Source organism: Ambystoma mexicanum, chromosome 8 (genome assembly GCF_040938575.1).
Source record: "Ambystoma mexicanum isolate Mex_15411 chromosome 8, UKY_AmexF1_1, whole genome shotgun sequence".
NCBI lineage: Eukaryota > Metazoa > Chordata > Amphibia > Caudata > Ambystomatidae > Ambystoma > Ambystoma mexicanum.
In genome coordinates, this window is record NC_090929.1 from 504,691,450 (window position 1) to 504,712,800 (window position 21,351).

The 21,351-nt window shown below is 47.2% G+C and overlaps 1 protein-coding gene across 3 annotated transcripts in view; it reads right to left on the reverse strand.

The window, feature by feature from the left end:
* Positions 1-21,351, reverse strand: part of CFAP74 (cilia and flagella associated protein 74) — a 2,332,202-nt gene that overhangs the window by 1,327,301 nt on the left and 983,550 nt on the right. For all 3 annotated transcript variants that reach the window (XM_069610170.1, XM_069610172.1, XM_069610171.1), the window contains exon 15: positions 4,627-4,745. In XM_069610170.1, coding sequence (XP_069466271.1) covers positions 4,627-4,745 — 119 coding nt within the window. The remainder of the gene's footprint in view (positions 1-4,626; positions 4,746-21,351) is intronic.

The window sequence follows — 21,351 nt, forward strand, 5'->3', positions numbered from 1 at the left end:
TGCACTTCGCGTTGGACCTCATGGCAAAAAGATCTACTGCTGGGTTACCCCACTGAGTGAAGATACCCTCAAGAAAGTCCTGGCACACTTTGCACTCATGTGAGACCGTGCTCTGCCTGCTCAGAGTATCCGCCAGCCCATAGTCCGTACCTGCTAGATGGGTAGCTGAAGCAGAGATCCGGTCCTCCAGCAACCAGAACCATAGTTGCAGCGCCTCTCTGCATAGGGGCAGAGACCGAACACACCCTTGTTTTTTGAGGTACTGCTGGCCACTGTGTTGACCGTCAGAATAAGGATGTGTTTGCCCTCGAGGGAGGGCACAAAAGACCATCAGTGCCAACCTGATTGCCTGCCACTCCAGCCTGATGATATGCCACTGGCATTCCTTTAGTAAGCAAAGGGGCTCACTTGCAGTTCCCCGCAGTGAGTGTCCCAACCTTTCAAGGACACATCTGTGGCCACCTGGGCTTGGGGCAACCAAGCCCAAAAGGGTTCCCCCATCATGATGTTCTCTCTACTGGTTCACTAAAATAGGTCCCTCGACACCATAAAAATGTCCTTCGTGGCATCGAAGTACTGGGACCATTGATCCCTCAAGAGACACTTCAGAGGTTGCATTCGCAGTCTGGCCTCTGGAACCAGAAAAATGCAGGAAGCCATGAGGCCCAAGAGGCGGAGGAAGAAAGGTGCTGATAAATTGTTGTGGATCTGGAAAAAGCTTGACCATTTGCCTGACATTGATTACTCTTTCTTTGGGGAGGAAAAGCCTTCCCACCAGTGTGTCCAGGACTGCTCTGTGTAACAACAGAGCCCTTTCTTGACCAACTGGATTGAGATTGGAACTCGTCATGTAGATGAGGAGTTATTTTTCTTCAATGTACCTATCAGAGGAATCCAATGAACTCCCTGAAAGGTCAATTGACCAAAAGATGAATAGACGCCACCGGAACAAGCCAGCCTGCAAAGGAACAACAAAGTAGCAACAGTAGGACATAGAGAGCCAGTAAATATCAGATAACTAATAATATGATACCTGAATGAAAACTTGAACTGCAGAAATGTGCTATTCCAATGGATAGATAAATGGCATCTAAACTCCAATACAAAGGAATACAATCAATAACCAGAGCGAAGAATCAGATACTCTAATGAAATGAAAATAACAGAACGGTTTTACCATGTGTGAGTTGTTGTTAGGTTACATGAATGGATGAATGTCCGTGAAGAAATGACATGAGAACTTGAAGCAATGTTCCACCTACCCACCGCCGGCATGAGGACGCCTAAATGAATAATCCAACAAGAAAGTTTGGGTCTCACTGAACCGACGGCACGCGGACACCTAGAACACTGAAGCATCTCTAGTTCAGCAAGAAAAACAATAAGGTCTGTGTTCAGCAGTTCCGAATACAAATTCAAATTCCAAAAACACATGAGAAGAGTTCCGGGTCGATAATCCGTTGGGCACTTAAGCAGTAGAGGTCATTAGCAAGCAGGTCCTTTTAATGTTTGCGTGGGTCTTAACGATGCGGGCTAGAACAAAACAGAGGGAGCTGCAATCCAAGAGACAGTCCGTTTAATGTTCCAGGAGTCGTAACAAAAGAAACCAGCAACCAATGCAGACAAGGGGACAAGAAGCAGGAATCCAAAAAACAAAGCCGGGTCATAAAGTTCCAAGAGTACGTAAGCCAAAGAAACTAATTCAGAAGCAAAGTGAAACTGAAAGGCGGGGCATAAATATGAGTAAGCACGTTTGCGTAGTATGTTTCCTGGAATGCCTGTGTTCCCTACAATTCCTGACACTCCGATGAATTGGTGCTTCTGTGTTGGTGCGACTTGGGACTTCTGGAAATTTAGGGAGAAGCCTAACCTGTGAAGCAGAGAGCAGGTTTCATCAAGCTACGTTGATACCTGCTCCAGGGACCTTCCTCGGATCATCCAATCGTCCAGGCATGGGAATATGTGAACACCAGATCACCTGAGATACGCCACCACCACTGCCAAAACTTGGTCAGCTTGGTCAAAACTCTGGCCGCGCCAGTTAAGCCAAAGGAGAGCACCTTGAATTGATAATGAGTGTCCCCTATGACAAATCACAGAAATTGCCTGTGTCTCAGATCAATTGGCACATGAAAATAAGCATCCTGTAGGTCCAGCGACACCAGCCAATCCTGGAGTTGCAGAGCCTGGGAATTTGTTTCAATGTCACCATCCTGAACTTGTCCTTCCTCAGAAACGTTTTCAATGCTCTGGGGTCCAGAATGGGACAGAGTCTTCCTCCTTTCTTGGGTAGCAGAAAAGAATGAAAATACCAGTCAGATTCTCTCTGCTCGGGTGGCACCTCTTCCACAGCACCCTTCGATAACAGGGCTCTCTGTTACTCTTGAAGCTCCTGTTCTGGTTGTTGCTGAGCGGGGGTGGTCTGTCTGGAGGTTTTCTTAAAAATAGAAGACAGTACCCACATTTGCAAGCTGCAAGGCCCAGGCCTTAAAGGTTATGCCCTTCTAAGTGCTCAGAAATTCTCCCTCCAATCGGGGAAACATGTGGGGAGAACTCAAAGTGGCTTTGCAGGCGCCAATGCGCCTGCTGCTGCTGCAGTCTGCTGGCCCCTAGAGGTCCCTCTAGCCCGCATGGGATGCGGGAAACACCTCTGTCTTTGCCTAGCTTGCAGGAGCTGTTCCCTCTTTCCAAACGGAATGTACCACCTGTAGTCTCTTCCCCTGGAGAAGCTGAAATATTGCTTCGCAAGTTGCTGCTCAACTAAACCCAGTGACTTGACAGCCAATTTAGAGTATCCTTGAATTTCTCCAAGGATTCATCGGCCTTCAGGCCAAACAGGTGCTCACCATCAAAAGCTATGCCCAGAGGTTTAGCTATTTGTTTCTCTTATTTTTCAAAAGGAAACATCCGTGGAGGATAACCACTCAATATGAAGAACGCATTAATTACTTGCAATAAAACAAGGTAATTCCGGTTTCTCGGCTTCGTGTTATAGTAGTTAAGGGTGACTGACGGTTGAACGAGCCAGGGACTTTGATGGAGGCCGCCCGAGCACTAATTTAGCCAACCTCTCCCTAAGCGATTTAGAATTCATTTGTTGACACAAGCTGCACTCTTCGATATCATGATCTTTACCGAGGCACCACACACAGGTGCCATGTGGGTCAGTGATCAACATCTTAGAGTTGCAGTCCTGGCAACACTTGAACCCTGACCCCTTACTGGCCGAAATATCAACAAAAGTCAATTGAATTTTGATGAATTGTCAAATTCAAATTTTCTCTCACAAGAAACGTTCCAAATAGTAGTGTGCTGAATGCCCGGAGAAAAGGACTGAGGTACGAGGGCGTAGTGAGGTAGTATATATGCGGCTGACATCACGTCCGTAGTCGATGAGTGGCATTGTCGAGTTAAGAGGAGTGACACAGTCGAGTCAAGATGAGTGGCACGGTTGAGTCAAGAGGAGTCGATGGTCGAGTCATAGTAGGCCCCGGTCAAATAAACTTTCCAAGCAGCTCATGCTGAAATGGATATTTATCTAACCAGGAATCTGCGGGAGAATGCAATCCACTGAAAGGTATTTCTAGGTCAATGCAGAGCTATATGAATCCTCATTAGCATAAACAGCTGATGCACACATCATTGCTTTCAAATTATGCATTCAAATACTTTTGACGCCACAGGATAAAAAAACACCAGGTCTGACATTTTGCCACCTGTTGTAGCACTTTCAGACTCTACTTAGTCTCTGACTTGAATTGCCTGTCCCCAACATTTACTACCCTTTAAACAAGGCAGACATTTGTAAAAGTCTCAATCAATCATATGAATTAGCCCATAATACAAAATATATATTCATGCAAAAATATACATACCATTATAATATAAACTCATCATGGAATGTTGACACCTTCTATAAGTAATATTTGAAATATTGTGGCTGAAAAAATTGTCAAAACCTATTATCTCCAACTCTGTTAGATCATTGAATGCTCTGGGATAGGAATATGCTAGCTAGCTTCCTGTTCCTGAATGGGGCATCTGTTAATATTGTTCACAATTTCCCACCCCTGTGGATCTGCCTAGAACAGATGTGAAAGTACAAATTGTCAGGGTTGCCTAGAGGACAGACTATTCGAGACAGTCGTAAAATCGTTTATTGTTCTCTTTTTTTCTATGAAATTTTTGGAACCATTGTTTTATGACGCCAATGGTTGCTTATAAAGGATATATTGCTTTCACGTTGGTGCTTTTTGTTAGATGGAGTGGAGATAAAGAAAGAGTAGACAATCCATTTTCAGAAAAGCCCACCTCTGGATCTCAACCTACACTATTTATAACTCAAGTAAATGACTTCTGACGATCCTTGGTGTAGCAGAAAAAGCTCAGGCAGCCACTTCAGGTTATCTAGAGAGAGATACCTAACTGCCCCTTCTTTCCAGAAACTGCTAAAAGTGTGAACTGATGCATTACCATTTTTCCTTCTTTACCCAATAGAGATATTACCCAAATTATCTTACCTCATTCTTCCATAAAAAGAAGCAAAAGAATGGCAATTAATTCTAAAAACAACCAAACAGCTGATTCCTTTGTGTTGAGGATCCCACCTGTCACACTCCTACTTACTGTATTGCAATGAAATCTTTCAGGTGCTCACTGACGCCGACCAGCTTGCAGAAATTAATGCTGTAGGATGCGTTGGTCATAATGATTTTTTTCTTGTAAGTTCTCCCAACATCAAAATCCTAAAAGTAAAAATTGGCATTTAATTATGATTCAATGGCAGTTTCATGATGTAACAAGTGAGATCCCACCTTCTATTCCTCATTTTGAATTGGCACCTAATGTGAAATTACATTTTTAGGATGCCTTGGTAGAAAAAGACAACAGCAGGATCTAAAATGAAGCATGTCCATGTACACCATTGACATGATTCCTTCATTCACTGTGTCGGTTTCAGCATATGTGAAATGTAAAGGGATGTGCAGTGACAAAATGGACTATCTAGAATCAATTCCCTGCCCCCTCAGTGACTTTTTAAGGCGAGAAGAGTTGGGGACCAAGTCAGTCACATTTAGAAGCAATGGGCCACTGGTTCATTTTAGCCATATCCTACACATATAAAGCAGCTTTGGTCCACTGTGGTTCCTTCCAAGCTTATCATACACACATCTAGCAGGATTTGTTCCCCGATTCCTTCTAAGCATTTCCTAAACTCATTTGGCAGCCTTCGTCCATGTCCGTGAAGTCTTTCACCCTTCTCATGCCATCTTCTAGTGGAGTTGGTCGAATGTTTCCTTTTGGTAGTATCCTACACACACATCTATCAGCCTTGGGGCTCATTACGAGTGTGCTGGTCGGGTTTAAAATGACAGAAATAATGGCAGTAATACCGTCTCTGGCAAATTTTACTAGACCGGCCCACTCCAAATTTGCCGGTAGAGGCCTGAACTACCGGCAGTTCAGGCCTGCTATCAGAGCCCCTACCATTACTAGCAGTGCCAGTGATTGCAGCAAACCCATGGAATGAGAGTTTAATACCGTTGACGGCACCCGTCATATCCCGGTGATACCAGGATATAAGGCGCAGGTAATGTTAAGGCAGGTTTTCCAGTATCCCACCGGAATTACCCCTCGGTCTCTGATAATCATCTGAGATATACTACACATATCTGGTAGTCTAGGTTTTCCTTGCTCCTTGAAAGTTTATCATATACACATCTAGCTGCCAAGGTCCAATTTTTCCTTACAAGATAATCATACACACATCTAGCAACATTTGTTCCTTAGTTCCATTAAAGCCTTGCCTGCACTCATCTATCAGCCTTCGTCTCCAACGCCTTTCACCTTTCTCGTAATATCATGCAAGAAAAGCTGTCCCATGGATTCTTTTGGTGGTATCCTACATACAGTGAAAAATGCCAGTTGGGGACACTGAAGCCTAGGAAAGCTGGGCCACCAGAGTATTGCCATGAGGTACCTGAAGGCAGTACTGGACGGGGCTTTGTTTATTTGATTTATATAGCCCCTTTATCCAAGGAGCCTCCTCCAAACCTATGGCCATGCCCGACCTGAGCGATGCGATCTTCGGACATACATACTCAGAGTATAGGACCAAACCTTTACTCTATGGAGCATGATCAGTTCTTCATGTCTATATGAAACTGAAAAGACAGGCAATCTTTTGCCTGAAGTCTATAGGTACTCGCAATATTTCTGGCAGTTTGGCTCTCAACAATCCCAAGTCCCAGAGTATGTGATGGCTGAAGGAGCCTGAACAACATTTCTCTGAAATTATAGTAGAAAATGCAATTCCACAGGACCCAGTATACCATGAAGTGTCCCAGCAACAGTCAGCAATGAAAAACTATAATACAGAGAAAGGAGAACAAAGAAGATGATGTGACCACCCAAGCTTGAATGTCTTCACTGGGGAGTTGGGATACCATGAACCATTCCCAAGAAGATACCTGCCGAAAGTAACAAAGTGATGCAGGGTGGAAGCATCGCAGAAGCAGTCGGAGAGAAGCCCCAAGAGCCCATGGTCAAAAATATGGAGCAAATCAGAGCAGGACTTCCCCCTGACACCAAAATGGCTGCTGGACCATTTGAAAGCTTGAAACATCCCAGATGCACAAGAGTGGGGGGCAAACCAGACATGTAGGGTAATTAATTGACCCAAAGGCCCCAGAGACAGGAGACAGACAATAAGCCATTCCACGAAAGTGAGACAGGATAGGGACTATATAAATCCAAGCCAGAGAGTATTCAGAGGCACTACAGTCCAGGGCGGCCCAGTAATAGACCTGAGTCGAGATGGCCAGAGAGTAGCCAGAGAAAATGTTCTACAGAAGCCAGCAACACCAAGAGTCAAAGAAAGCCAGAGAACAGAGTTTGAAACTAGACCCAAGATCTTTGAGGTCACCAGTCACATGGGGAGGCAAGCCTGACAGGTTTGGCAAGGACTAAGGCAGGGTCCTATTAGGTGGGCCCACTTAGTCCTTTGAGAGGAAGAACACCGCTTGCCAGTGGAAAGGGCATTATACTCCATACTGATAGTGGGAAGGGCACCATATTCCTTAAGAGTGAGAAGGGCATCATATCCCCTAATGTGGGCGACAGGCGCACAACAGCCCTTACTGAAAGTGAGAAGAGCACTATACCCCTTATGAGCATGAGAAGTGTACCATATTGCTTACTAAAGCGTGAGAAGGGCCCACATCCCTTACCAGTGAACTGGTGCACCATAATTCTCAATCAGAAAGACGTGGGCTGGCATAATCCATCTGGCTTCATTACAAACAACACGCTTGAATCTATAGCCCTGAGAAGAAAACATAAGCAAAGATGTAATTGGATGCTGTATCCATGTGACTGAGTCGGATCCATGAAGGTGTTGGGGGATACATCACTGAATCTGTATTTAGTTTAGAAAACATGGGGGTGGCCATTATCACTGGGAAACAGTGTGTCCCTTAGTCATGTTACTATGTTGCAACTTGTGGTTACTTTTGTATCACTTGTGGTAACTTTTGATCAGTGCACAAAGCAGCTGAAGGTTCCATGAAGGTGTTGGGGGCTAAATCACTGAATCTGTATTTAGTTTAGAAAGCATGGGGGTGGCCAGTATCACTGTTAGGAATGATTCTCTTTACTGGAAGTACCGGGAAACAGTGTTTCCCTTAGTTGTGTTACTATGTTGCAACCTGTGGTTACTTTTGTATCACCTGTGGTAACTTTTTATCATTGCACAAAGCAGCTTACACTGCAGTGCAATGGGGTACATTTTTGTTTTGCCCTAGACTAACTGTCAAGGGATTTTTGGTTACTCTAGATGTGCTTAAAAGATGGGCTAGTGGCAGCAGTGACTTTTTTTGGGGAATTTCGTTTTAGCTTTACCGCGTTTGGCTACTGGTCAAACATGGACATGCCGGGGGCGTCAGCCGTATCCTGCAATATCCTGCTAGAAAAACAACTGCCAATGTGAAGTAAAAGGTGTTTTCGGGTGTCGGAACATAACATTTCTCATGTCCGGTGGTCCAAGTGTGAAATCGGCTGCCAGTTTCAGAGAAATAAGCTGGTAAAAGTTGGAGTGACGGCGTTTGGGAAGTTTACAAAATGGCCACCGGGCACTGCTGAGCACGAACCCAGCGACGCTGCAAATCCTGGTAGCCGTGGAAGAGTGGCTGCGCAGAGACGGTCGCTGCTTCAGAGGGAGGGGACTGCCTTTCCTCCCCCCTATGCGGACCAACATATTGCCAGAGAGGGGGTAGCGGTGACTGGAGGAGCGGACCGGCTACATGTGGGGATCCGCGCTGGAATCCCTGCCCCCCGGCCTCCCGAGTGGATGCGGGGTGCCCCGTACATCGTTGAACGCCCGCCAGCCTGCTGCTTACCTGCTACTCTGCCGGCCTGCGGTGTGCACCGGGAGGAGGTATCCGCGAGACCCGGTAAGGAGAGGCGGGGGTGGGCCCTGAAATCTGTCCGCCTGCCTGGAACGCGCTGTAGGGGCGGAGTTCCCATGATCCCCTCTAGGTGCAAGCGGGCCCCCCGCCTGAGGTAGTGCAACACCCCAATAGACTGCCGAGCGAGTGCTCCGTGACCCAGGAGTTGAACTGGGACCTGTTTGCTTTACCAGCGCAGGCTCTGAAATACTGACGCATAAATGCAGCCCACATGATACGCGGGCCCCCGGCAACAGTTTCTCCCAACCCATAGCGATTTGAGAAGCACAGCCTAACAAACCTTCAGTACTACTGGAATCATATCACTACTCGAATTCTTGCCCCTGCATGGATGGGGGCAGTGAGCGCTGGGTGAACAGGGCGAAGAGTGGTGGCCTACCAAATTAGAATAACTGCTGCCTATCACCTATTGATCAAGGGCCCAAGAAAACACTATTCCAATAACCACCCAGTGGAAAGAATGTCAAGCATGTGAGAGGGCGCAGCAGCTATCACAATTCGCCCCTGATACAAAAGGTGACTGACCGGAGATCCCCATGCCGCAGTTCAACCACTACGGAGAATCGGCAGACCCGTAACATAACAGTGGGGCGAAGAACGCACCCACACACCCTGAAGGGAGCAGAAATTGAGCGCCAAACCCTGTACACAGGCAAGACACTCTTGCAACTCATAAAACGTGATACCAACATAAAACAGTCCCTATGCATAATTACTGACCTGGACTACAGTAAAGAGAACAATTACCTCCTGCCAGTAGATAAGAAAATCACAGTGCTCCAAGCAGTGAAGAAGAGGGCATGCCATAACACTAATAGATCTTAGGAACAACCTGTAAACCATACTTGCCCCTGACACCATGGGAACAAAAGATCACTTGCCTGGGCTGTGCACATCCAGAGAACGCTGCGCTCGACCGGACATGATGACCTTGTGAACAACTAGAGCAGGTTACCTCCGTAACGACACTGCCAGCTCCTCCCAACCGCAGAATGTACTTTTCTTTTCTTCGCAATATGGGGAAGGACAAGCCTAGAAAAACCTCCACCCAAAGCAGGATAGAACAGGATGCAACCACTCCGCTGTCTAGATCACCAGAGAGGTCAGCATCGACCGAACCTGAAATCTTGGAGGAGGACATCTCCCTCAGGGATGTGATGGGCGCCATTCCCAGCTCCAGGACATCAATGGAAAAGAAAATGGACGCCATTGGAGCTGAGGTATCCCTGTTGAGACATGACTTGCAGAAGCTGACTGCACGCACTGGAGAGGCGGAAGCACGCCTATAACGGCTCGAAAATCTCCTTCTTCCCTGACTTCACTAGAGAAGTCCAAAAAGCGCGCCAATCCTTTGACCCACTAAAAAAACACCTCCAATCGCTCGGAATCAAATATGGCCTGATTTTCCCTGCTCAACTCAAGATATATTTCGAGGGCACAACAGCACACTTTACGGATCCCAGAGAAGCATGTAATTGGGCAGAAAGGCACATTGAAGGCGACTGGAACGGAAAGAAGAAGGTTGGAAACGACCGTAATAGGCCACATCGAGAAAGACCACCGGACAACAGTCCACCACAGCGGCAGGAAGATGCGCCACAACAGGAAAACGCATGACGGAAACGGCAACAGATAAGGCAAGTGAAACCACGAGACACGAAAGAGAAATGAAACCAGCTAAAACGAGATTCACATGGCAGAAAGTAAGTAATGGCTGGCGACTGGAACCGACCCGCCGCCCCCTTTGGCAACAAACGAACATACAACGATAGGCAGAGTTCTAAACTGCCTAGATATACTGTTTAAGTAGAGTTTTAACTGTTAAGGGGCGACAGATGCTTCGGTTGGGGATGAAGTATGGGGAGGGGGGGAGTTTGGCACAAGTTTACAAGTTGAAAATACTCAATGAAGCACTACATATTACATAAAACAGTGATTAAGCGACTAGCAATTACTGTTCCCTGCTGCGAGTCACACGCGTTCAACCCCCCCACTATAGGAGGCTCCATTGCCAGCTGGAACCATACACATGAACGCAACTCTGCAAGACAATAAGAACAAAACTATAAAACTACTCACCTGGAACGTAAATGGCCTAGGAAATAGCCTGAAAAGGAGGGTAGTAAGACAGTTCCTGAACAGGCACAGCCCGGATATAGTCTTCCTAATGGAGACCCATCTGGCGGGTACATCCAACGCACTATTTAAGCGCTCGAACTACCGCACAACCATACAAGCTGGTTTTACGATGGGAGCCAGAGGAGTATTGATATTAATCCACAAAAGGCTACCGCTCACCCTCACCAAAACAATACAGGACACTGGGGGCAGATTCAGATATGCCACGGGCACGCTCTGGAACGAAACGATATCCCTTATGGCGATCTATGCTCCACCGGCTCTCCAATCCAGACTTATGGACGATATAACGCCCTTGCTAACCACGACACCTCGGATATTTTGGTCCTAGGAGGAGATTTCAATGACGTCATGAACAATGTACAAGACCGTACGCACCTACGTAACAGAGACCCTAACTGTCGAACCAACCTGGCTACATTTGTGGAAGCGTTTGGTATTAGGGATGTGTGGCGCGACCTGCATCTGGAAGAAAAGGGGTATTCCTTCCACTCTGGAGTACACGCATCGCTATCACGCTTGCATTATTTCTTCATGCCTGCGACATTAACACACACAGTAACGCAAGCTGAATACCTTCCACAGGGCATCTCAGATCACTCCACTCTACTCATATCACTAACAACGTGCAAACCAGCTCCTCCACCGGTGTGGAGATTGAATAACTACTACCTAGGTTCCCCTGAGCTGATTGAACGCATACAAAAGGTCACTACAGAGTACTTTGAGACCAATGAAGGATCTGTAGAAAGTCCCTCTATACTCTGGGAGGCATATAAACCAGTGCTACGAGGAGAAATCATCTCCTGGACGATGGCCCAAAAGAAAATACATTTGGAATCACAGAGAGGCAGAAACAAACGTAAAACAAGCAGAAGAAACACATTTTATCAACGACTGTCCAGATACTAACAGAGCACTGATGCTAGCCCAAAAGAAACTGCAAAACTTCGCATTGGACAATGCCAAGCAGGCACATAGTGCAATGAGAGCCAGAATATATGATACTGGGGACAAAGCGGGGAAGGTCCTAGCCTGGCTTGAACAGAGAGATGAAGGGCACAGTCATGTGCGAGCAATTGTGTCCCAAAACTTGGAACCCTGCCTCATGGACCAGGACATAGCTGAGGAATTTGCAAAATTTTACGAGGCGCTATACAAGGCACCTACAACTCCCCCTGGTACCTCTATACTAGATGGTATCACCAGTGCTTTAAGTGGGGTAAAAAATTGAGGGGGGGCCCTCGTTTGCGGCGTGGCTTCCATTGCGGGCGTGGCCTAAAAGTGCCCAAATCATAGTAAGGTGCGCAAACAAATATATAAATGTATTTGAGCATTTAAATATTTGTTTGCGTACTACTATGGTTTGTGATTTTTCAAGCCTTCTTTTATATACATAGCAATGTTACATATTTCTATGTTTATACAAGGTGGCTTGTAAGTGCACAAACCATAGTAAGTTACGCACACTTGTGTGCTTACCTTACTATGGTTTGTGTACTTTTCAAGCTGCCTTTTAAACACATAGACATTTGTAACATATGTCTATGTTTATAAAAGACGGCTTGAAACGCAGCCATCTTTTATAAAGCGTTGAGGACGGACAAAACCCAAGGTGGCTTTGTCCGTCGACAAAGCTATATAAAAGATGCCTTGAATTTTGTACGATTCAAGCCGTCTGTTATAAACATAGAAATATGTCTACGTTTATAAAAGATGGCTTAAACGTACACAGTTGAAGGCATCTTTTATAAAGCCTTGCCAAAGCAGAAAGGCGCCTCGGGCTCAGTGATCTCTGCAGAGCAGAGATCACAGAGCCCGAGGTGTCTTTCACCCTCTGCGAACCCGCGGGCTCCGTGATCTAATCTGCAGCTTAGATCACGGAGCCCGTGGGTTCGCTGAGGGTCAGTGACCTGGCGAGGGAAAACTAAGGGACTCTAGCTTCCTCTGATGGCCCCTCAGATGAGGGGTCATCAGAGAAAGTTACAGTGACTGACGGAAGTGCCAGACAGTCACAGCAACGCTGTGCCTGGCTGGCACTTCTGTCAGCTTGCCTGACGTTAAAGTGGCGGGCGCATCTCCCGTCGCGGCTGCGGCCGCGGCGGGATAATGCGTCCTGCCATGGCGTGGTGAGGCCGGGGGGCCCCGGCAGGGCCCCGGCTCAGCCCCACTTTTTGGAGACTGCCGGGGCCCGGCCCCGGCACACTTAAAGCACTGGGTATCACCCTTACGACCCTCAATGAGACCCAGATTGCTGGTCTAGAAGGAGACATCACGGAAGAAGAAATTGCAATGGCCATGATGCAGCTCCAGTCTGGGAAGACCCCTAGACCGAACGGCTTTCCTATAGAAACCTGGAAGAAGATAGGCTTTAACAACCTAGCTCCCCACCAACTCAACATGTTCCAACAGGCCTGGACAATGGGATGCCTCCCGGCGGACCTGAGGAAAGCTACAATAATTGTTATACCCAAAGTGAATAAGCCCACGGATCAATGCAGTTCATATAGGCCAATCTCCCTCATTAATGGTGAAACCAAGATTCTGGCCAAACTCCTAGCGATACGCCCAAGTCATAACATCCCTAGTCCACCCGGACCAATGTGGCTTTATGCCAGGCAGATCCACGAGAATGAACATAAGAAGAATACACTTGGCCATTGAGCGGGCCCAGGCCCTCAACATCCCCCTGGGTGTACTTGCAATAGATTTCGAAAAGGCGTTTGACTCCATCCGGTGGGAGGCTCTCTGGGCTATCATGTGAAAAATGGGGTTTCAGGAACAGTTTCTCTCCTGGGTCCAACTGCTATATGAGGCACCAATGGCTGAAGTCCGAGTGAACGGCTGGACTTCACGCTCCTTTGCATTGGGAAAAGGGACCCGACAAGGCTGCCCACTATCAGCTCTACTCTTTGCGCTGGCCATGGAACCACTGGCCCAGTTGCTGAGAGAGGCACCCACATGGAGTGGCATCCCGGGGGGTTCAGAATGGGAAGACAAAGTCTCATTATATGCAACGACCTATTGCTATATTTGAGGGATCCCAAGACGACGTGCCCGGTGGTGACACAGTTGCTCCAGAAATATGGTGACTTTAGCGGCCTGAAAGTAAACTGGTCCAAATCCATGCTATTTGCACTAAATGCTCTAGGTAGTGGGGTTCCTGAGCCTTGCCCATACAGAATAGCCCCTGATCACTTCCAATATCTGGGAATTAAGATCACAAGGAACCTAGATGATTACACACTGAACAATTTACAACCCATTACGGAGCGATTCACAGGGGATGTGCAGCACTGGATGACCCTGCCCTTGACCCTGTTAGGCCGAGCTTCACTGTTCAAAATGCTGACACTCCCCCGCTATCTGTATGTGCTCCAAAACGCCCCCCCTACACATACCTGTGAAAGAATTCCGGAACATAGACAATATAATCAGAAAGCTCTTATGGAGGGGTGGACGCCCGAGAATTGCCCTACGAACACTACAAAGGTCAATATGGGAGGGTGGGATTGGCCTACATAGGCTACAGGCATACTACTGGGCCAGTCCGATGTCAGTAGTAAACGATGAAATGCACGCAGATCCAGCACTGCCACATGTACGGGCATCACCCCCCCTGGAATTGTACAAGGCAATGCCCAGAGTGACCCCCCGAAACATGGCAGCACAGATGCCCCGTATTTGGGCAGAATCACATACCTTCATGGGATGGGGAGACAGAGTCATGCCAATCCAACCATTATGGAATAATGGAAACCTCTATGAGGTAGCCAAATTACCGAGATGGCCAGTATGGACGGGGTGTGGTATAGAGAAGGTGGGCGACATTGTAACAAATGGCTCCATCAGATCCTATGAAGAACTGGCTATATCCTTTAACCTCTCAGAGACAGAAAGGTACCATTACACACAGCTCCGACACGCACTCTAGCAGCATCTCCCTACACTAGCTGACATGCCAGATACCACGCCAATAGAACGCAACATAATAACAGACTGCATTCAGGCTAAAGTCACCACAGTAATGTACAGCGCCATCACCTCCTTCGCTACAACGGAGCTGGTGCGGCTCAAGACAAAATGGGAAGCCGAAGTTGGGGAGTTATTACCGGAAAACTAGGTTCAGATATGAATGTTCCCCCGGGAGGTGGCCATATCGACCAGACTGCGATTGGTCCAGCTAAAAATACTACATAGAATCTATTACCCGAGGGTAGCCTTATACCGCTGGGGTAAGATAGCGGAACCCAACTGCCTACGCTGCCATAGAGAAGAAGGAACTTTCTTTCACACGCTGTGGGAATGACCAAATATCCGTGATTATTGGCGGCAATGCTGTGACATCCTTACTAGAGTGCTACACAAGACGATCCCCAGTGTCCTGAAATTGCTATTCCTTGGAGCGGTCAGTAAAATAGACTTGTCAAGGTACGAAAAGCCCTGCTTCATGACAACAACTGCAATTGCTAAAAGGAATATAGCACAACCATGGGGTGCTGCAGAGACGCTGCAAATAAGCCAGAGGATCATTGATGTACAGATTTGCATTGCCATAGAAAGGAGAGTGTATAAAGCCTGAGGATGTCCCGAAAAAGGCAGACAAGATATGGCACTGATGGGAAGACGAGGTGTGAACTCTGCAACCAGACTTGATATGACACTCCTGAACGTAGAATCTGCAGGGCAGTAGGGGGCCTTCTCACTAGCACAACAACTTTAATGTGACTTTGTATGATATGCTTGTTCGAGTATTCCATTGTACGGTACTATTGTTTTAATTTGTTTTGTGTCTTGGCCCGGTGAGGACCAAAGTTTGTATGTTACAAAACCAATAAAATGTAATATTAAAAAAACACATGGCCGTGCCAAGAGATTTTCAGCTGTTCTTTTTGTCATCTTGTTATTTAGCCTTCTTCCTGGCCTCAGAGTCCAGGAAGATGCATATAAGGACTTCCAGTGCCCGGGAAAGCAGCAGCTTTTGGCATGCTACTGGAGGGCTTTGTGTATTCGCAGGCAGGATGTGGGCTGGGTCAGTCTGATCCTAATCCACATCTTCGTTTCTGTATGTCTGAGTGGTATGCATGAGGTTTCCCGCCAGTGGTCCTGATTGGACCACTGTGGGGGGTGTGTGTATATGTGGGCTAGTTCCGCTATTGGCTAGTGGGAGTTTCAACTCCTACCTGGCTTTTAGGATAAGAAGAGAACCCCTGGAGGCATTCTTCAGAGATCCTGGAGAAACCTGAAGGAGCCAAGTATCCTGTCCAGCTGAGAGACCCGCAAATAAACCTGAAACCTGACAGAAGGAGGCCTGGCAACCGACTTCTGCTGCAGCCCTGGTGGAGCCCTGTCTGTCTCGTGATCTTTAGTAGCCTTGCAAGGGTGCTACAACCCTTGGAGTGGAGGGACCATCCATTCCTGTCGTCTGGTCGTTTTTGGGCTACCATGCTAACTTCGTCTTCGTTCCGAGTTTCCTCCTGACACTTGGCACACCCTCAGCTGCCACTGCAATGACACCCTCTGCAAAATATCGGCGTCCTAGCACAAAGGCGACCTGAGGAAGACTAAAAAGTCCGACCGCGGCTACTGAGTCCTGTTGCATCGCTGTGTGTGGCGTGCACTGTCCGAAACCATGCTTACCTGACACGAGTCCAGTTCCAAGAGGGGTGCTGCATCGTTTGTTTTTGTATTCTTCGACCGAGAGTCCTTGCACCAGCAAAAGATTCCAACCAGAGTTATCCTCTAACCTGCAACCCCTGGAAATCGAGGACTGTGGATTTTGGCGGGAAAAGCAAAGTAGGACGACCTTCCTTTGTTCTGACAAGTCTGGGGAAGATTCGGAGTAAGGGGTGTAATTTACAGAGCTTTTAACCTACCCCTATACTCCCATTATAAATCAATGGGCTTATAATAATCCTATTTCTAATACTTTTGGGTTTGCCAATACTTTCCTTGGCAAGACTTCTGACTGTTGGGGGTAATTTTGGACACTTGTCTACATTGAACCCTAACTCTAAGAACCCTTTACTATACCCCAAAGACCCTACCTGCATTTTGCCCTGCACCCTAAGTTCTTTGGAACTGTATCCTGAACAATAGGGCACAAGGCCCCAGGAAACTTAGGGTTGGATAATTTTAGCTAGGGATCATCTCTGTGGACCTTTTGGTGTATAATACTTACCTATCCATTCCTTTGCAGGGATATTTGATTTGTATTGTGCATTATAACTTGGTGAATGTATATAAGTATTTAGTTTGATTTAAACACTTTCACACAGACAGCCCGCTCTGGGAGGGAGAAAACAGACTCACACTCGAGCTGTGTACCTGACATGTCCCACTACTATGGTCAAGCAAGGTCAGGCAATTACTAGCAATCGCTCACGCCTGACTGCAATTAAACCCCCCACACGTATAAAAGGAGGAGCATGAGAGCACACTCTGAGCGAGGCAAAGCACACAAAGGTACAGCAGCTTCGAGTCGGCAGCTGAACGAGGGGAGAAAGATGGCAAACCAAGGAGGGTTCGTAAGAAGGGAAGCACCCTTGACCTTTTCAGCAAGACGCTGTTAATTTCAAGAATCCTTCAAGGCAAAAAGCGTAAGGCTGGGAAACCAGACTGAAGAATCCTACATTGTGTGTCAAAGATGCCGAAGGCCCTCCCACGTAACTGACCAAGGCGGGGAGGAGCAGCAGTCGCTGCGGTATCGTCCTTGGCTCCAAGAACAAAGAAGCAACAAGGAGATCAACATAGCCAGTGAGTTGGGAAGATCGATTTAAGACTGGTCTAAGTTGCAAAAGGCAACATTGTATAACGAGCGCTGGAAGCAACATTGTTGAACGGGTGTCATGAAAGATACAAATAAAGCTAAACTGCTGATGAATGTTTGAACTTGCGATGGAAAGATACAATACCGTTGACAGATTGATCCGGCACTGTGAAATGTGCTCAATCGAAAGTCTCGGTAAGGTATCCCGCCAAGAGAAACAAAAGTAGAAGATTGATGAGAACAATTGTGTGAAGTGAATCGAAGTGGTCCTGCAACGGTTTAAGCAAAACCCATTGCACATCTGAAAGTCTTCGATTCAGAGATCAAAATGAGGGGGATCCATGGCCGTTCCCGAATGAGGGAAACCAATTGTGAACACTGTGGAAAAGGGGTCTAAGCCTGAATGAGGGGGACCCGTTGTCCGAGCCCAAAGGAGGGAGACCAGTTGTGAAGTTGTGAACTTGTGCATGTGAAAACCCTGACAAAGGAAAGGAACTTTTGTGTTTTGTTCGTTAAATCAGGCCCTCTGCAATAAGAGACTGTCATTGGGAGGGAGACTTTGCCGGAAGGCCCTGATGCCTATGTGTTGAACAGTTACCTTGTGGCCAAGAAGCCAGAGTGTGTGCGGACCTTGCACGTGCCACCTTGCCCCATGCTGAACACGTGGGGAAGGGAAACCAACTTCTGAACCATCCTGACATATTCTTCTTGAACACTTTTCTTTTGCATACATTGTTATCCCACACCATTTGTATTTTAAAATAAGGATTGGCAATAGGTTTATTAGCATAGGCCCTTTTACTTTGACAGACTCCACTAGGACTGCGTTATTATTATTTGATGGGCATAGCTTGCTTCCATCCTTAGATTTATGTTTAGCTAGGCGTTCAACCAACCCATTTGAAGTTCAATAAACACCCTTGCACTGTGTTCACTTGTGTCTGTCTTCACTGTTTGATACCATGCCTTCCTTGTATAGCCCTGGCCTCTTATATTTTGCTTTATCCTTCATGAATATACCAGTCTCGGGTCCCACTGTTCATTTCAAGCCAATCATACACACATCTAGCAGCCTAGGTCTCCTTTGTATGCTTCCTAGCTTAGCATATGCACATCTAGCTGCATTGGTCGCCTGGTTCCTTCCAAGCCTTTGTCAAAGTCAACTGGCAGCTGTGAGAAACCTGAAGTTGTCTCACCCGCTAGTCCCCGGAGATCTGTCATCCAGGTGGCCACGACACAGCCCTCGCTATTGGATCCAGTTCCTGGGGGTGGACCAGTGGGGGAGGATATTTAGAAGCTCTATCCCCCCCTTCCAACACAAACACTTTCTTACACTGTGAAAAACAACGGACTAACACCAGAGCTGTTTACCTGACGTGTCCCAACACAAGGGTCAGGCAGAGTCAGGAAATTGACAATATATACACACACACCTGACCGCCCTTTCCCTTCCCCACAAAGATAAAAGGCGGAGCACAAGAACACACTTGGTGTCACGACCCATGACCCAGAACCCAACTGGCATGGTCACATGCCAGGTAGGGTTAGGACTCGGGGTTCATTTGGGGCCCCAAGGGCCTTAGATTATCACCAGGGACTCTCCTGGAGTCAGTCCTGGCACCTTTGGCGCCAGGCTCATATTTGGAATGGGACTTGAGGGGACTACTTTTTGTGTGGAAGCCTGCAGCCAACATAGAGACACCCACACAGTCTAGTCCCTAAGAACCAGACTGTGCAGTGCAGTGTTTTAGGGTATGGTAGCCCGGACTACTTTACCTGGACTACTTTACAGGGGTAGGCTATATAAACCACACCCAAGCTAAAGAACGTGCTTTGCGTTATTGTGCAGCCAGCAGCGTGACGCTCATCGTGTTCAGAGACCAGAACCCGGCGTTCCTTGAATTGCGGATCTGCAGAGGAGACAAAAGAACATCATTAGCAGTCCCAGCTTACCTGCAGCTTTCCATCCTTCGATCCCGGCTGCTCGCGGTCCTCCATCCCGTTGGCAGCATCTTCAGGACATCACGCACGCACCGGAACGAAGCACCTGGAGGGGAGAGAGAAAAAGGGACAACGTTAAACAGGTTACTCACGGCAATCACAGCAATAACCATAACCTCCTCACCTGGCTGGTCATATATTGGCCGGTTCCGCTCCGGAAATCACCGCACCCCCAGAAGGACCATCGCGACCTGAAAAGGAATAAAGAATACAGGTTAGCCCAAAAAGACATTGGCGTGCCGCACTTCGCACTGAACATAATTTTCTTCATACGCTCCCCGTCCATAAATCCCAGAAGGAGCCTGACCCAAGCAGCGCACCCAGTGAACCACCGTACACCTAAGCGGGAAACAATCAGGGAAAAACATTAATAGCACACAAGAAAAGCAAAGGCCTTCAGAGACTGCTATAATCAAACTTACCTCCTTAAAGACACTTGAATGGGTTGGCACCAGTGAAGTTCACTCGGTTGCTTCAACCTGCAGAAAACTACGCGCCCCTGCGCAGAAAGCAGGACAGAGAACATGCCAGACATCATAACAAGGTGAGGAGGGGGCCATCAGGTCGAATCCAAGGGGCTGGTGGGAGGAAACGAAATCTGTGCCTAAGACCTGCCCTCCTGTGTTTTCAGGCCCACCTGCCATAGAAGACATCATCCCGAATTGAGCACATCCGGGGGGAATCCGGCAACCAGGGCATACAGGCATCCCCGTGGATACCAGGTGAGCATAACACTTGGAGCAAGGACAAATGCACAAGGAAGCAGCTATTCAAGGACGGCAGTTCAAACGGAGAAGAAAGACGGCAAGACTGGAAAAGAACAACAAGGAGGGATTTGCCCTTGCCCTTTTGTAAGACCCAAGGCCGCCAAGCCTCTGTGAAAGGAATCATAAGACCGGGAACTACAACTGACGTGTGGTGTAACAGATGTCTACAGTGCACAGGACCCTCCCGTAATGATAACTGAGGCGGGGAAGAGTGCTTGCTACCGTGGTACGGTCCTTGATCCACAGACAAGAAACTACAAGATGGGCAGCACAGTCAAGGGATAACAGATAGTAAACCTGACAGTGTGAAGCGAAGGTTGCAAACAGCAACTTGTTATGACCAAAGAACTTGTGTGCTAGTGAACTTTTAAAGCCCAGGGAAAGACAAGCTGCAGAGTGGTCCGGCGCCACATGGGTGTCCATTCAAAAGACTCTGGCTGATCCCCCTTTCTTGTGAACATTATAGTAACAAGAGGCCGTAGAAAAGGCCGAAATAAAGAGTTAAAGTGGTCATATCATACAAGGGTTGCAACAAAATCCCTTGTACAATCGAAAGTCCTTAACCCATTACCAAAGTTTTGATATTGTGAAACCGGCATTTGCACCCGGCTGAGGAAAACAACATACTAATGATAAATGTGGAAAGCCTGACTGGGGGCTAGAAAAAACTAAGGGGAGGTGAATCCCGCAAGGTATTGCGAATAAGTGAACTGTGTGAAACTGGCATATGTGAAGCCGACTGAGGGAAGCCAACGTTACAAAAATAGGATCAGAGCCCGGTTGAGGGGCATCCACGGGTGAAAGGAAATCACCCCATGAAAAGATTACTGAAAGGAACTTTCTGTTTTTTGTTTATAATGCATCAGGCCCTCAGAGACTTGGTGTAAAAGAGACTAGGCCACAGAAAGCCCTGATATTTGGAAGCAAGCTGTAGGCTCGTGCCAGGAGTGTGCTGTGCTCGAGAGTCCCGCCTTGCCCCGTGCTAAAAACGTGGGGAAGGGAGACTCAGTAATAACATCCTGACTTATCATTTTGTGAAAACTTCTTTCTTTTCTGGTGAACATTATCCCACACTATTTTGTAATTTAGCGGTAAGGATGGGCAATATTTTCTTTTAGTATAGGCCCTTTTTATTTGACAAGACGCCACTAGGACTGCCTTATTATTATTTAATGGTCGTAGCTTGCTCCCATCTTAGATTTAGGTTTAG